Here is a 16,885-nt window from a genome sequence, read left to right on the forward strand (position 1 = left end):
TGTCTGGATTAGCAGCTATTATAGTCACTGTAAGTTAATGCAAGCTTCAGCAGGACTTGAACTTCAGCCCACATCTCTCCACTCTCTGACAGGCCACGTAACTTGAGCCTAAAAACCACCAGTTAATTTGATCTAGAGGCTGTGTGTGGACATAAGTCAGTTGAGGAGCAGTGCTTGTATTACAGGTTGTGTGACCAACTCAGGCAAGGTGAGCCCCAGCACTACTCGGGATCATACCTGAAACTGGAGTATGCCAGTACCCAGCAAGATAGCATGGCACAAAGATCTTCAATGTCAATATTTTGTGTGGTGAAGGGGCACTTGCTGAGGTTAATGTGCTGATGTGGAGAAGCAAAAGACAAATCAGACCACAGAGTAAGCCTCGTTGGAGCCCATGACAGGCATTTGGGGATTGTAATCACTTAATCTTGGATGAGCAACAACTGTAACAGGCTGTCTTTGCCCTTAGCTGCGGGAACTATGGATTGAAGCAATTTAGCTGTGTTCAGACCACAGTGCTGTGCAGGCTGTCTGGTGGTACTCAGACTCATTATGGTGTCTCATGCAAAATGATGCAGTTCAGCAGCAGTTTGCCATTTAAATGTAGGTCTTTAAATAACATGTTGAAGCGAAATAGAACATAGTGAGAAAGTGAAATATTCCAGGCAATCAAAAAATGTGGGTCTTAAACACCATATTAGGTATCAAGATGAAATTACCAGCCTTAGTAAAGGTTTCTTTAATGTATTTTTATTCAATTGTGGCTGACTATAAAATACTACTGGTCTGAAAGATGATTAATTGTGAGTTGACAGTGGTTACCCCTATTGCTAAACTGGTTAATATTGTAAGGTGCCAAGTTTTCCCACTGCTGTTTTTCTGTGGGCAGTGTTTAACTGAGCTGTTGTTCATTGAATCAGGTGAAGCAGAGTCTCTTAGGAGCTCTTCCAGAGCAGAGATGTTATTCATCTCGATGTTAATTTCTCCAGTCAAAACATGTACCCCAATCTTCCAAACATAATCTGGGGAAGAATTCCTGTTAAACTCCTGCTGTTTTCTTGGCCTCTTTCTCCACAATTCAAACACTGAACTGAATGTCAGAAAGTCTTGGTTCTGCAAGTCACATGCCATTGGGAAAGTTACTTACTCTCTGTAAATTAATTTTCTCCTTCATAAAATTATTGTACATAAAAATATGGACAGCTGTGGCTAGTGAATTTCCCTGCAATTTCTGGATACAGTCATCATGCACAGAGCTGTAGGTGCTTCTCCACATCTGGTGGTTGACCTTGACTGGCTGCTGTCTGCCCACCCAGCCATGTTCTTACTGTCACAGTTCAACAGGGAGAGAGTGGGAGAAAAAAATAAGATGAAAACTGCTTGTGGATTGAGATGAAGACAGGAAGATCATACAGTAACTACCATCACAGCCAAAACCCACTCAACACAATTTGTTGCCAATGATAAGACATTTGGATAAACAACCCCACCTTCTCCCCAGTCCCTACTCTTCAGTCTCAACTTCACACCTGCATTCTTAACCCCTCTGCTTTGCCCCCCCCCAGCCCTGCACAGGTGAAGACCAGAGAACAGCATCTACAATAACATGCTCACAACTCCTTTTTAATTTGCATCGGTTCTGGCATTTTCCTATGGTATTGCAGGCTTGTGCCTTTCTGTGAATGCTTCTAAGTTTACAAAGCATGTTTTCTTTTCTTTCTACTTTTTTTTAAAAGGAATTAGCTAAGAGGACTCCCTCCAAGCATCCTGATCATCCAGCTGTCCAGAACGCATTGCAGGCCATGAAGACGGTCTGCACAAATATCAATGAGACCAAGAGACAGATGGAGAAACTGGAAGCCCTTGAACAGTTGCAGTCCCACATTGAAGGATGGGAGGTATGATGTAGTACTGAGAAGCTCCCCAGAGGCAGTTTGCTACACAGTTTTAATGGGCTCAAGTTTAGTGACTCATACTGTGTACAGGGATTTTTGTTTTCTACATGATGTGCAAATGCTCTTGGGGGTGTGGGTGGCATCACACTGATGAGTTTAGAATATATGTTTATTTTGAGTGTGCAGGCTGCTGCTAAATTGTAGCAGAAGAAATGGATTATGAAAGAAAGGAAGTTGTTAGAGCTAGAATGGGCTGAAATTTCAAATGGATAGATCTCATCTGAAAATCAAATAAGTCTAGAAGATGAAATCAGGACTGGTCTAAATAACAGAAGTTTCTCTTCATTCCCACAAGACTTTATGTTTTTCAGGAGCTTTGAAAGGTATCTCACTTAGCTTCATACAGATTTCCTGTATAAAAGATAAAGGTTATATTAGCAAGTATTAGATTAGAAAGCAACTGGTATATTTGTGTTTGGTCGAGTTAACTTACTCATGGATGTGTTTCTGTTGATGTGTTTATCAGTAGGTGGATCTGTGTAGGTAGAAGCATTTACTATGGAAGGGAGAAAAATAATGAGTGATAAAACTTGAATGAAGCTGGGAGGGGGGAAGAAATCTGGAAAAAGATACTGAGAAGTCAGGGTGGTGTGGAAAGCGTTGGCAGCTTATCTTGTGATGACTGTAGTTGAGGCCCTTGAATCAGTGGAGTTGGAAACCTCTGGAACATGCACCATAAGGAGTCAGGGTGTTAAATGGTCTCCTGGAAAGATTGGTGTTGTCATTTAGTGAGACTGATACTTAGAATGTCGAAGCTGATCACTGCCAGCTGAGGATTTCTTAGCTGAGGACATTTTGTTAGAGGTCATGTAAACTTCCTCATGTTCGGATGCTTGGGTGCTCTCCATGACTGTCTTTTGGGTTGTTTTTTATCTTTTGTGTATGTTTTAAACCTTGCTCGTTTTTTCCCTGAAGGATGTTCTTGGCATTCAGCTAAAGACATGAGAACAACCCAGATATCCAGCTGTGTAATTTTTGGATAGCAAGCTCAGCAAACAGTCATGTAATGTTTTGTATAGCAAGACTTTTAGAAGTAATTAAAACATCTCAGGTTCAATGCACTCATGGGTCATCTGGGCAAGAGGCATGGTTTCAGCTCTGGAGCCTGAAGCGTGGCTGTTAAAGTGTCCATGATGTCATAAATGAAGTGGTATCCAAACTTACTGATATTTTGGGGTGTTTTGGGGTGTTTTTTTTAGGGTTTAACTTACCTGAAGTAACATTCTGGGGCTGAAAACCCTTTCAGATTTGTTTATACAGTTTTGTAACAATGTCACCTAGGTCACTCAGCTCAAAATTTCAAAAAGGAAGAAGCGTTTTCCATCCCAGTAAGCTGTGGAACATTTCTAAATTACTCTAATGACATGTTACAAGGAGGAAAAGAAGCTTTATGCATCACAGAGACAGACTCAACACAATGGTGTCTCTTATTTCTGTAAATATAGAGAGGTTTGAAACTCATTGACAGTTTCCTGTCTTCACAGTACTAGAGGTGTTATAAATGATGACAGTATAGCAAAGTGCTGTGTTTGTAATCAACTGGTTTTAGTTCTTTCAGACGTATTTTCCAGTTTATTCCCAATGAGAAGGGCTCCTAACTTCTATCTATGGAAAGCTGCAGTTGCTGAATTGAATTATTAGCTCAAGAATGCAGTGCTGTAAGCACAGAGCTGGCTGTGGGAAGAAGTCTGTAAGATAAATGTATGCCTATTTTTAGTTTATCCAATAGCAATTCCTCCTATGAAATAAAAAATTTCCCTTTTCTGTTATCATGGATACGGATTTTGAAATACTGGTGCCCTGTACATATGGTTATATACATATATATGTATATATCTATGTTTATATATACATATAACCATATATATATAATTTGACATACTAATTTGACAAGCCCTACAGCTTCCAGCAGTTTTAATCCAAGGCATCTAAATTGTCAAAATAAAGTGAAGCTCAGCTTACTTATGAACAAGTATTTTATGTTTGTAGGGGATGTAGCCTGAATCTGAGGAAGTGTTCAAGAAGCCCAGCATGATGTTTGGTGTTAATTTGTTCACATAATTTGGAAAAGGCTTTACCATGTCTGATTTTTCTGTTTAACCAGACCAGCAGTTTCACTGGTGTCTGTAACTTTGCACTTCCTTCCAGCTGTCCCAATGGACATCCCTGGTCTGATCTTTATCCTACTGCCATCAGTGCTGTCCTCAATATTTCCAGCACAAAGAACAATGTGACATCTTTTTTGCTTCTGCAGAGTCTCTTCTTGTTCTTAAGAGTCATCTGTAAGCTATACTAAGAGCAGGAGTTGTTTTTTAGAGCAGTTTCCTCAGTTCAACATATTTTCTTCAACATGTCCACCCACCAATCTCCATCTCCTTCTCTGATACAACTGTCACTATCACTGTCATATACTGAGCGTATCCTAGCATCATTCTTTCAGTCTCTTTCTGAGATTATAATGAGAACATGTTAAAGGCCAAATCTGGGAAGCTACTGAAGGCCTGCAGTTTATGCAGAGGTCTGTTCAGCAAAATGAACTCTGCTCATGTTCTTCTGGAATGCACAGAATCCTTGTTAGATGTATATTATGGATTAACCTCAGACAGATCAATTTGATTCTGGTTAATCCTTCTGAGAAACAAAGATTAGCTAAAAAAAAGGGGGGGGAAGACAAGTAGAGGATGCATGTATACAGTTTATATACTTTTGTATACAGTGTTCTTGCTTGCTTAGTGAAGAACAAGTTAATATGCTGTTTCTGTTAATTATATATTGTTTTTTCTTTGTGGAGTTCTTCTTCAGCCTTCCAGTATCTGAAGGGGGGCCTATAGGGATGCTGGGGAGGGACTACTCATTAGGGACTGTAGACAGGACAAGGGGTAACGGGTTAAAACTTAAACAGGGGAAGTTTAGATTGATATAAGGAGGAAATTCTTTCCTGTTAGGGTGGTGAGGCACTGGAATGGGTTGCCCAGGGGGATTGTGAATGCTCCATCCCTGGCAGTGTTCAAGGCCAGGTTGGACGAAGCCTTGGGTGAGATGGTTTAGTCCCTGCCCACAGCAGGGGGGTTGGAACTTAAGGTCCTTTCCATCCCTAACTATTCTATGATTCTATGATTCTATTCTCATGAGTCATTGTGAGTGATTTTTACACAATTGCCATGTATCCCCAAATTATCCAGGTCTGAAATGCACAAGGGTTTAAGAGATGTGGTAGTGCTTAGGCAGATCAATCATTTGGGCTTTAATTTGCATTTTTACCAGCTATGTTGTTTTCATTCTTTCTTCTGCGGCACCCCAGCAGCTTGGTCCTAGTTAGGACCAATTTCTCACCTTTCTGGTGAGAAGTTCTGTTTTGTCACTGAAAACATCAAATAAATCTTCTTACTCTGCTTCTTACTATTGAAAAACCTCTCATACTGGTATAAATGAGAAATAACGAGGTCAACAGCAAATGGGAAGTGCATCAAGTGTTTTAGATACCATAGTGATGGGGCTGATTGAAAAATAAAGATTCTTAGATTTGAAGGTGAGAAGCAACTGTTGCAATCGTTTGCTTTACTTCCTGCACAAAATAGGGCAGATAATTTTATGCACTGTCAGTAGCACACTGGCTCCAACGTTGCTGTGCTCATTTCTTCTGCTGGTTTTGAGTATCTTTGGAAAATGGAGTATTTGATGTTGAGGTGCTATGAAAGTTTGATTTCTCCATGGGCAAACCACATGAGGAGCATGCTTTTATGTTGTATGGTCAGATGGTTTCTGCTTCTATTTGTGTATGTACTAGTAGGCCTTTGCGGTCATGATCTGGAGACACAGAGATTTCTCCTGGAGATAGTAACAAGTCAAAAGAACAAGTGGTTGTGTCTGGAGTTCAAAAGGGAAGATTTATTGTAGTGTATGAGGACTCCAACAAATATTTGCAATCCAGAGAAAACACGATGTGTTTAGCTGCATTAAGAAATTGAGGACTTCCTTCTTCTGAGTGCACCAGTTACATCACAGTTCAGTGACATGCAGATAAAATAGCAGTGTTTTAGTAAAAATCCTTCACGGTGCATGCACATAAAAGTTAAGAATAAACAATAACTTCTTCTCTTTTCAGGGGTCAAATCTGACTGATATCTGCACACAGCTTTTGCTCCAAGGGACTTTGTTAAAAATCTCAGCAGGAAACATCCAGGAGAGAATGTTCTTTCTATTCGATAACCTTCTGGTCTATTGCAAGAGAAAATCCAGGTGAGTCCCTCCATGCTTGTGGACCATTCAGAAATTTTGTAAGCAGAAAGTATGATCAGTTACTGACCACTCAGTGTATCCCCTGTTGCTGTGCAAGGCTGAGTCACAGGTGTGATTTCCCTCTGTTCTTGAGCGTTGCTATTATTTAGACAACATAAGAAGTCACTCTGTGGTAGGATAAATATGCCACACAGTAATGGGGTCCCCACCCTGAGAAATGCATAATCCAAAGACAGAAGTTGATACAGTGCAGAAAAAACAGAGTGAGTTTCTTACAGCTGGAAAACTTCCCAGAGCAGATGGGTCTCCAGGAGTGATGTGTAGAAGGAGGCCGTGCCAACTTTCATTGTGAGGTTATTCCAAGCAGACAAGGGTGATGTGAAAACCAATATAAAGCCAAGAAAGGGGAAAGTGGAAGACTAAGAAAGTATTAAATAGATGCAGGACACAGAGGAGTGAGGAAGAGATGAAGATTTGCAAGTTGCTGTTCAGCTTTTGCAGCCATGTGCTCTGTGTATCTACAGTTTTTACATCATTCCACCTAATGAAACTCAAGTGTGTTATTAACACCTACTGCTTATTATTAAAATACATTGTCAGAGTGGAGGGCAATTTGCTTGCTGCTGCAGCCAATTACACTGTATTTCAGTCCTTAAGTTTTTCACTTGCACAAGTTTGGTCTTTCCTAAGTTTTCCATACATTCTCTACACTCCAGATTCTTCTCCTTCTCCTTCAAATTATACTTCTTTAATGGTGTTGGCCAAGTAGAATGGCAAACCCAATTAGGAATATCACAGTGTTCTCTCCAGATTCTCATATCTCAAAATTTGGGTTTATTTCCCATTTCAGTGGAAATTTTGGAAACATTAAGCTGGTAAATATAATTTCAGTAATGTTTAGAATTTGTGTGGACAATGCTGAAACTATACAATATAAATAAAAATTATTAGGTGAAATCTATGTTAGAAATTATTAGAATGTAATACTAACATTTAAATTGAAAATTATACAATTCAAACTTGTGTGGCTTTTAAGAGTACCCAAGTGAAGCCTTTTGACTCTGCTGAAATGAAGTAAGAAAACCACATCATATTGACTCTGCAAGATTTGTCAAAATCCAAACTTCCACAAGAAACACTTCATAGATTTGTGTCTTCTGACAGAAAACTGTTCCTTAGGGAATTTCTAAAAAAATTATTTTGATATCTAATCTGTTACTTCTTTAACGCTCTGAGAAACTGGCCTTCTTGTCCTGTTTGTAGTTCAGGTTAGCAGAGCCCCTCCCGTGCTGTCCATTTTTCCTGGGATACTAAGTTTTAGAAAACAAAATGTTCTACTTTAAGCCACTCTTCTTATGTACAGGAGACATTACTGAGCTACTCTGTAGTTTGGCTTGATTTTGGAGGAGGCTGCCTTAACACTCTCATTTTCCCCAGAGGCTTGATAATGTTTATCTTTGTCTAATAATGTAGCTTGAACTGATGAAATGTTCAGAATCTGATTTCCATTATTAAGTCTGCTGGAACTGCCTAGTGTAAAAGATATATTTAGGAATTGCTGAGTGACTTTAATTTTAGATATTTCTCCTTTTTAGCTGCTATTTATAATTAGTCCAGGATGGAAATTAGTGTCTATCCAGGGGTGCTGGTGTGATTATTTGGCCAGCTGCATGACAAACAACTGGCATGTTAGTGGGATACAGCTTTTGGAAAAGCCAGTACCACCAAAAACCTGCCTGTGTCTGTTCCTAATCTGAAATTGAATTACTTGGTTCTCAGCTCGCACTGCTCGTATCTTGTAGAAATCACTGGAGCTTTTCTTGACTCAAAAATGCAATCAGAATTCAGACCTGTCTTTGATAAGTGGTCAACAATGCAGCCATTTAGGATTTAGGCATCCTATCTTTTCACAATAGGGTAAATTAGGAGTAGCGTTGTTGAGACCAGTTTAAGATGTGTCTTAGAATGCGATCTGTGATTTTCAGTGTAAGACTGCAATCTCATCTTTTGCAGAAGCTTTGGGAAGTCTGACTAACTGATGACATAGATTTTCAGAGCCGAGTATTGTTTTGTGTTTTTAGCAGGATCATAGACAGCTGTTTAAATTGAATCCTGATGTCAGGAACAGTATGTTTCATGTGGAGAAATGGGCTGAGTATTTAAAGGGTTTTGCTAAGGCTGCCAGGATAGCTTTTCTTTAGATTCCAATAGTCATCTTTAGGAAATGATCTAATGGCTCCAAGATCTCCATCCCTGTCAGTCTGAATGGATGTTAAATATATGGTTATCACTAAATGTGTATTTGTTACTAAAACTAGTTGTAAAAGGAAAAATTGTTCAGAAGAACTTGGTGATTCTCCTCTCACCTCAGTTTATTACAGATATTTCACTCTGACAGTTTTTTTTTCCTCTCCAGCTGTTTTTTATTGCAATATTTCTTGACTCTTATGAGCTCCTGGCAGGTTGCCACATCAATCCCTTCACTGCACAGGGCTTGAACACTTGCCATCCCAAATGATGATCATTTGACCGGTTGTGTTTTGGTTCATATAGCAGAGTTGTTCTTAGATATTAAAGCTCAGCAGGTGTTAGTTGGACGGTTTTAAACCTGTTATAAACATAAAAATCGGAACATAACTAGCAATGAAAGTGCTTTCTGATTAATTTTTTTATAAGACATTTCAACAAAGACACTATAAAGCTTATGGATAACGATGTTAACTTTGGTGCAAAGTCGCCACAGCAGCACTTTCACAAATGCCCCCTACAGTGACATTTAACACAGATATGACAGGCCATTTGACACCAGCCTCTTTACATGTTTGATTTCATATTTGAAACTTGGTATATATCCCACAAATTTATCAAAGCTTTAGGCAAACAAAAGTGGCAAATGTAACATTTTGTCAGGAGATACTGCAGTTTTCATCCCAGAGCCATGCGCAATTGGGTTGTACTGGCATTTCAGTCAGTCATCAAGAATGTAAAGCTTGAAGGCATCCCAGTCTTCACTTAATCTTGTAAAATAGGCTTTTTATTGTTGTGGTGACATTGTTGTACACTTGTCTTTCTGAGCTGATGGAGTAGTCCAGTTTTTCAAAATCAGAGGTGTGGTCAGATACCACAAAACACTATACCAGAATCCTTTTTTAATAGTCATATCTCAGAATTATATATATATATATATGTATGTTACTCTGTTTATGTGTTGTTAACAGTCTAAATCCTAATTGCAGGGTTACTGGAAAAAAAACTTCTAAAAGGACAAAGTCAATCAACGGCTCCCTTTATATCTTCAGAGGCCGAATAAATACAGAAGTCATGGAGGTGGAAAATGTGGAAGATGGAACAGGTAAGAGACCAAATACTGTCTTTTAACAACACAGCAAGTCCAGATATTATTTTGCAAAGTGGTACAAATGTACTTTTCTGTCTCCTTTAATGAAATCTCAAGCAAGCTATGCAGCTTCTGGTACCTTCATTATTAGACCAACTTATATTTGTTGAAAGACTCGACATGCTTTCAGGCACTAGTCCTTCGTTCTGAAATAACCTTATGAGGAGTTTGTGTACCCAGAAGCTTGTCTATTTTTTCTCCTAATCCAAGTTAATTTAGTAAAAGATACTTTATCTTCTTTCCATCCTTTCTTTTCTTACATCTTAAGCCATTACAGCTATAACAACAGAACTTCTGAATCATCTCATTTAGAACACTAGCAAATATTAGTCTTAGCCTCAAATCAGTAGTATGGAATGTGTCCCTGAACAAAATATGGGAACGGTTCTTGTGTTCTGATTTCATCTCCAAAGGCCAAACGAACCCCTCCTCCTACAGTAGTAAGTCAGGAATGAATATTATGGCCTTTAAACAGTTGACACTTAAAGAGTTCCCATGTCCAATGGACAGAAATCCTTACAGTGCAAGAAGTTAGCGTGTCCCTAGAAAGTTCAGATCAAATAACCTGAACAAACTTCATCGACTGTTGCACTGATGTCATTATGTTTTAAATGTTTTAGCTCTTCTGAGGTAACATTACAGTGTCACTCTCAGGGCTGAAACAGTCAATTTAACAGCCTATGGATGCTTCTGTTAATATGCGTACTTACAGGTAAGTAACGACCGGTCACATGGACAGTCAGTAAGAATGATGCATGAGGAACATCTCCAGAAGTCAGGCTTTTTTAGTTAAGGTGTCCCATGCTGATTTGATTGAAGTAGCAGGCGTTCTGTTCACTGTGTACCTTGTGCTTTGGGTTTCTACAGCAGATTACCACAGCAACGGCTACACTGTGACAAATGGGTGGAAGATACATAACACAGCCAAGAACAAGTGGTTTGTCTGTATGGCCAAGACTGCAGAGGACAAACAAAAATGGCTGGATGCTATAATCAAGGAAAGGGAGCAGAGAGAGAGTAAGTGGATAATGTATTTTGTAATACACTGAATGAACTTGTGTACAGAGGTATAATGTATATGCATGTAGAAGTATCTGAGAGAAAAAGGTTGCAGTTTTACCTCCATGGGCAGAATTAAAATCTATCCTTAATGAAAAAGAAAATCCACTGATCGAAACCAAATATTTCTGAATGTGTACCTTGGGGGTTTTAGGGACTTGTGTCACTGTATTTATCAAACATTTTTATTTACCAGAGGCAGTTTCTTTGAAGCATTGAATTACTGTTGAAAAAATAACATTTAATCAGTTACAGTTTTTGGTCTCGTACTTGCTAAGGAATAATGCTTTAGATGTTTAAGAAAGTTACAGATCTGTCACTGAAGATTCATGAAAGCAGAGAATCCTTTAATGTCCTTTGAAGTCCAAACTTAGTTTTTATATTACAGTACTTTGCATCTAATCTGCTAAACACAATGCATATTGCAGTGCTATTTGTTATCATAGAATATGAACCATTTTGAACATACTTTATGATGTTTGAAGCCCAATGCACATTTTGGTAATAGCAGGGATACTACCTTCAAAATGTAGATGGACATGGTGTAAATTCAGAACTACCTGAAGGCAACAGAGAGAATCTGGTTTGAATTTTGCTCATTGGTCAGTTCTGAATCCCACTCTAAGGATCCTGCACTTCCACATGCTGTATTTCTTTAATAAAATACATTTCTTGGCTCTTACTTTTACCCTCAGAGTGCTAAATCATGTCTCTAAAAGGTCCCATGAGTCTCCATTTCGTAGTGAGTTTTCGCTTTCTGAGGTCACTTAACTGCTCTGCGGAATTTCCTGTGCATCAGGTAAAATGTGTGAGGAGAGAGAAAGTTCAATAACAAGTAAAACAGGATTATTAAAACAGACCATGTATAAGCAGGGAGCCAGAGAATATGGGGAGGTGACTCAGGAAGAACTATTCCATAATAGAAAGTTTCTCAAAGCTTTCCATGCAGCATTGGCTAGTTAGATTTTCTGATGCTTTTTGTCATACAGTTTTATGATGTGGCAGCTGATGACAGGCACTCAGGATAAGCACAGGTATTCTGGCAGACATTCCAGGCCTTACTGGAAAATCTCCTTTGGATCAGAGTGCTTACAAAGTCACAGAGATATCAGTGTTTGGATTAGAAAGGAGAAAGCTTGGTGAGATTCCCAATCCTGCAGGATGAGTTGGGTAAAATGTGCATTCCAGTCTGCCGTTTACATCAGAGCCTGGGGAATTCAGTGATGTAAGACCAGCAGGAAACATGTATACTATTACACAGGCTGTTTTCTATCACAAGTTCACGTTGCAAATTAGCCTCAGCTACACGTGTCAGCATTTGCGATGAATTGGATCACAGTACTGAGGGAAGAAGAGGGTGGAAGAGTTAACAGCAGTAAGCCATGGGGGATGTGGAGCCAAAACTCTTGGACACATGAAAGAAATACTGTATTTGAAAGACAAAATGTTGTGCAAGTCTAATTTCTGGAACGTGCCTTTCAAGTCTCTAGACCAAATGCATTAAGTGTTTTCAGAAAGCTAGAAAGCAGCTCTGATGACACAGAAGACTGTTAATTCATTTCAGTGTCTTACCATAAACCAACAGGATTTATGTCCAGTTAGGGGGAGCTGCTTTTCCCAAAGAGTGTACAGTTTGCATGTCTAGCCTTACACTGATGGCTTAAATTCTGCCCAGTGTAAATCTGTGTAAAAAATTGGGATGTACCCAAGTGCCAGTGTGCCGAGTATAGGAGCAATTCAGGCTGCCTGTTTTAAAAAATGTTAGGTGTCTACAATATGTGCCTCTGTTTTGGACTCCAGAGTTGCCTAGATTTACAGGTTCAGGTTTCAGGAAAATAGAAGTACGTGTGCAGGCTAGAGGAGACAAAACTTACACAGCAGCAAACCAGCTGTCCTGAAGCAATTTGCAAACCTAAAGGGAGGAGTGCCAGCAAATGCCAGTTATGATGATAGCTGTAACATAGACACCTCTTGTTTTCAGAGCTTGTCCTCCTGACTGCAGGAGTTTTCAAGTTAGCATGAACTATGTGGAAACTCACACGACGTGGTCATGAAATTTTCTCTCTCCAATTATCTATCATTCCTTAAATCATTCAGATTTATTTCACTGAATACTACGATTGTCAAAATGTATTTTTTGCTTAAGGTATTAGTAAATACAGTAATTAAGAAAGGAGGAGAAAATAATATTCCTTTCTAGTTTTGATTTATTTAAGGATGTGAATTTGATTTCAGCAGTTTTGTATTTCTGGCGCCAAGTAATAAAACACTCAAAAAACTCATAAGCTCTGTCAAGCATTTTGATGCCTTGAACAAGTCTTATGCTGGCAGTTATTCTCTGGCCAAAATGGAATTGCAACAAGAAATCAGTTTCAGAAGGTACAGAATCACAGAGTGGTTTGGGCTGGAAGGGATCATCTATTTCCACCCCCCTGCCACGGGCAGGCACACCTTCCACTAGACGAGGTTGCTCCAAGCCCCATCCAACCTGGCTTCTTAAACACTGCCAGGGATGGGGCAGCCACAGCTTCTCTGGGCACCCTGTGCCAGCACCTCACCATCTTCACACTAAAGAATTTCTTCCTAATATCTAACCTAAATCTCCTCCTGTCAATTTAAAGCCATTCCTTCTTGTCCTGGCCCTACAGGCCCTTGACAAATCTCTCTCTCCAGATTTCTTGTTGGCTCCTTTAGGCACTGGAGCTGCTCCAAGGTCTCACCAGAGCATTCTCTTCTCCGGGCTGAATGAGCCCAGCTCTCTCAGCCTGCCTCCAGAGCAGAGCTGCTCCAGCCCTTGGAGCATCTTCATGGCCTCCTCTGGACTCACTCCAACAGCTCCATGTCCCTCTTGTGCTGGGGTCCCCAGAGCTGGACTGCAGGGGCTTCTATCCAGTTAGGAGTAGAGGGGGAGAATTCCCTCCCTCGACCTGCTGGTCATGCTGCTGGTGATGCAGCCTGAGACACAGTTGGCTTTCTGGGCTGTGAGCACACACTGATGGCTCACATTCAGCTTCTCATCAACCAGCATCCCCAAGTCTGTCCTCCTCAGGGCTTCTCTCAATCCATTCTTTGTCCAACCTGTAGTTTTGCTTGGGATTGCCCTGGCACAGGTGCATCTTTCTCTGGAAGTTCTCCATGCTCTGTAAACCCTTCTGCTTTGTGTGATATTAAGGATCTGAAGGAATTTCTGTTTTGTATTCCAGGTTTGAAATTGGGAATGGAGAGGGATGCATACGTCATGATTGCAGAGAAAGGAGAGAAGCTCTACCAAATGATGATGAGCAAGAAAGTGAACCTTATCAAAGACAGGAGGAGAAAATTAAGCACTGTTCCCAAGTGCTTTCTTGGCAAGTAAGTGGCATTTGAATTGAAAAGGCCCTTTCATTCCAATCAAAAGAATGGACTCTGGATTTTCTGGGGGTGGCATTACGAGGTCAGATCAGATGTGCACTGATGCAGCTTAATTGAAAAGGCCAATAACCCCCATTACAGTTGTGATTTATTAAAATTAATCATTGATTCCTATTTATGCTCTGCAGTGACAGCTCATTCTACTCTACAATAACTCTTAACAGCTGTTTCAAATCACCAAAAGGAATAAGAAAAAATACCTTAACTCCCACATGCTCAGGCCTGTTGGTGGCCAAACCTATATCCTCATTTGTGCGCACCCAAATGCTTACCAGGTGATGTTTAAACCCAGCAGAACTGTCCAAGTCTCAAGATTAAAGTTAGAAGTTTCCTGTTTGTCAATGTAACATGCACAAATGAAATTTTGTGCATCCTGAGGCATTTCTTAGAAGTACAGGGCTTTAGTGCCTGGAAAAGAACTTTCCCAGGATAGATATTACAAAATAATTCTGAAGTATGACCCATATGGGGCAGTAGACAAGAGACCCCATGGATGAATCAGACCTCTGATTAGATACGGTAGCAGTGGGGCTGTTGTAGGGAAATATCCTGCATGGCACAGAGGGAGACACATTAGTTGACCTGAGAAGACTTTTCTGCCTCAGCTGTTTATGATTGAAATGATCAGCTGTGGGAGAGGCAGATTATCCATTCATTTCCCTTCTCTCCCCCTCTCTCTGTAATGGCAGTTTGCAGGCAGTATTCCGTGTGTACAGGGTGTGGAAATGATGCATTGTCTTTCTGGCTGACAGAAGGCAGTCTGGTAGCACAGACTAGTCACATTTCAACTATTAAAACCTTGATTTTTTGAAATTTGGTTGGTTTTTTCCTTCACCCTCAGTCCCCCCTCCCCCAGCTGATTTTACTGGATCCATTTTGAAAGCTTTAAGCTCAGAATTTGGAGGCATGATATAGCATTTCCTATTTCCTACACAAGAAGTACCAGGTCAGAAACTTGCATTCTTCCAGTGCTTATATATATGAGTCTGTTGTGGAGTCCTGGATGTTTTGCTTGATCTCAAGTCTTACCTATGATTTGCTGCTGCTACTTTATCTTTTAAAATGTCTGTAGCCTTACATGCTCCACAGTCTGTCCGGCTCATTGCCCTCAGTTTGCTTGACAGCCACTTGACATTCCTGTAGTGAGGACTTGACCTAACTTTGCAATGGGTAATTGAACCCAGACTGGGATTCCAACAGGTATCCTGATCTCTGACAAAAACATTATTTGTGCTAATGTTGCAGCCCTTCCCATAGAAAATAATTCTGCTGATATATTTTCATCAGTCAGTTGCTGGTACAATTCTGGGCAAGTCAGTTGAGTGCAACTCTATCAGGACAATCTAGTTGTGACTTGCAGGCTTTCTGTATCATTACTGGGGCTTCTCCTGAACAGTGTGTATTGGCTGTGACCTGGTCATTTCTTCAGATATTCTGGGTAAGGCAGTCACTAATAACTGTGCTGAGATGTACTTAGTGGTTTTCTACTACATGCTGCTGAGAATAACACTAAGGCTGCAGAAGACTAGTTGTTCTCTTGGCCTTTGGATGTCAGATAGCATCTAGTAATTCAAGAGAGAAAATGTGGTTGCAGAAGAAAAAATAGGAACTAATCCTAATATCTTCAAAACATCACATGCATTTATTTATAAGGCTGTTTACTGAGCTTCAGCAAATGACTTGCTGAGTGCAAATCCATTTTCCTAACCACTCAGGTATCCTGGCATTTAGGCATGTGACTAGTTATACATTGGGAAAGATGTGTGTTGGTGCCAATATCTGCAAATGGTATGCTTGCCATGCTTCTTGTCAGCACTGCCCTAAATTGATTGCAAAATCTTGAAACTGTGTTGAGCTTGTAATAGAGAGGATCTGTTAACCTCAGAAGATTCCAAACATATCTGATCAGATTGCACAAACCTGATGGGCTGGATTTTCCTGTGTATTTCTTGACTAGAAACCCAGCCATTCTAAGTCCCTTATTTTCAGAGCTATAGTTGGGAGATGGTGTCCTGACTTGCATTCCAGGTGAGAACTGAGCTTGGCAGCACTGAGCAGTGAGGAGACTCTCAATTTTACTGGAGAACTGCTTAGAACAAGATGAGGAAAAAGTCAAGCTTTGCCATCCACTTTTTGAGTTGATGGGTTTTTAGCAACAGTCCAGCATATACCTAAAAACCCTCTTGAAATATTTCTGGCTCATGCACTCTTCAGTGCTTGTAAAGCCCTCAGAGTAAATGATCACTGATTTTGCGTATAAATCAAATACCACAGAAGTCTTAAAGTAACTCTTAAGAAAACCATCCCATGGTTCTGATTTTCAGGGCTCTGAGAGTAGCTTTCAGTTATTTTCCTTTCTCAGGAAATGGAAAATTGCAAACTGATTTTGCAGTTGCAAACTTTAGGAAAACTGTCTTACATTTGCAATCCAAATAGGCTCCAGGGACACAGTTCTAGATAAAAGAAGCAGGAAAGCTCACAGGGTAGCATTGTTCTGAAGTATTGTACACTGTTTAAGTGCTGTAAACTGACATAGACCCATGGCACTTGATGGAGAAATATGTAGCAACTGAGCACCTACCCTGGGTACTTAACAGGATTACAGTCATTGGCCAGCATGTGCCTGATGGGGCACTCCAGAGAGGGTTTGTCTTTTATTCTCAGTAATGAGTGAAGAGGATCATTCCTACTTCTCCTCCCTCTGCAGTTGATACTCTGTTTCAGCTTTTAAAGACTTCTAGAAACAGTTCAGAATCACTGGCAAATTGAGAATGAGCTTTCCTTAGGAGATAGGAAGTCTAACTCACCACTCCAGTACTGGTTT

General features: G+C 40.1%; 1 protein-coding gene across 4 annotated transcripts in view; it reads left to right on the top strand.

Annotated features, from left to right (window-relative positions):
- PREX1 (phosphatidylinositol-3,4,5-trisphosphate dependent Rac exchange factor 1) overlaps positions 1-16,885 on the top strand; it is a 148,035-nt gene that overhangs the window by 83,950 nt on the left and 47,200 nt on the right. For 3 of the 4 annotated variants that reach the window (XM_061375634.1, XM_061375635.1, XM_061375637.1), the window contains exons 6-10: positions 1,737-1,898; positions 6,061-6,194; positions 9,431-9,546; positions 10,459-10,608; positions 13,854-14,001. In XM_061375634.1, coding sequence (XP_061231618.1) covers positions 1,737-1,898; positions 6,061-6,194; positions 9,431-9,546; positions 10,459-10,608; positions 13,854-14,001 — 710 coding nt within the window. The remainder of the gene's footprint in view (positions 1-1,736; positions 1,899-6,060; positions 6,195-9,430; positions 9,547-10,458; positions 10,609-13,853; positions 14,002-16,885) is intronic. The other variant, XM_061375636.1, reaches the window with a different exon arrangement.

Source organism: Neopsephotus bourkii, unplaced genomic scaffold (genome assembly GCF_033783945.1).
Source record: "Neopsephotus bourkii isolate Nb327-2 ecotype Australia unplaced genomic scaffold, CSIRO-AGI_Nbou_v1 NB_1663, whole genome shotgun sequence".
NCBI lineage: Eukaryota > Metazoa > Chordata > Aves > Psittaciformes > Psittacidae > Neopsephotus > Neopsephotus bourkii.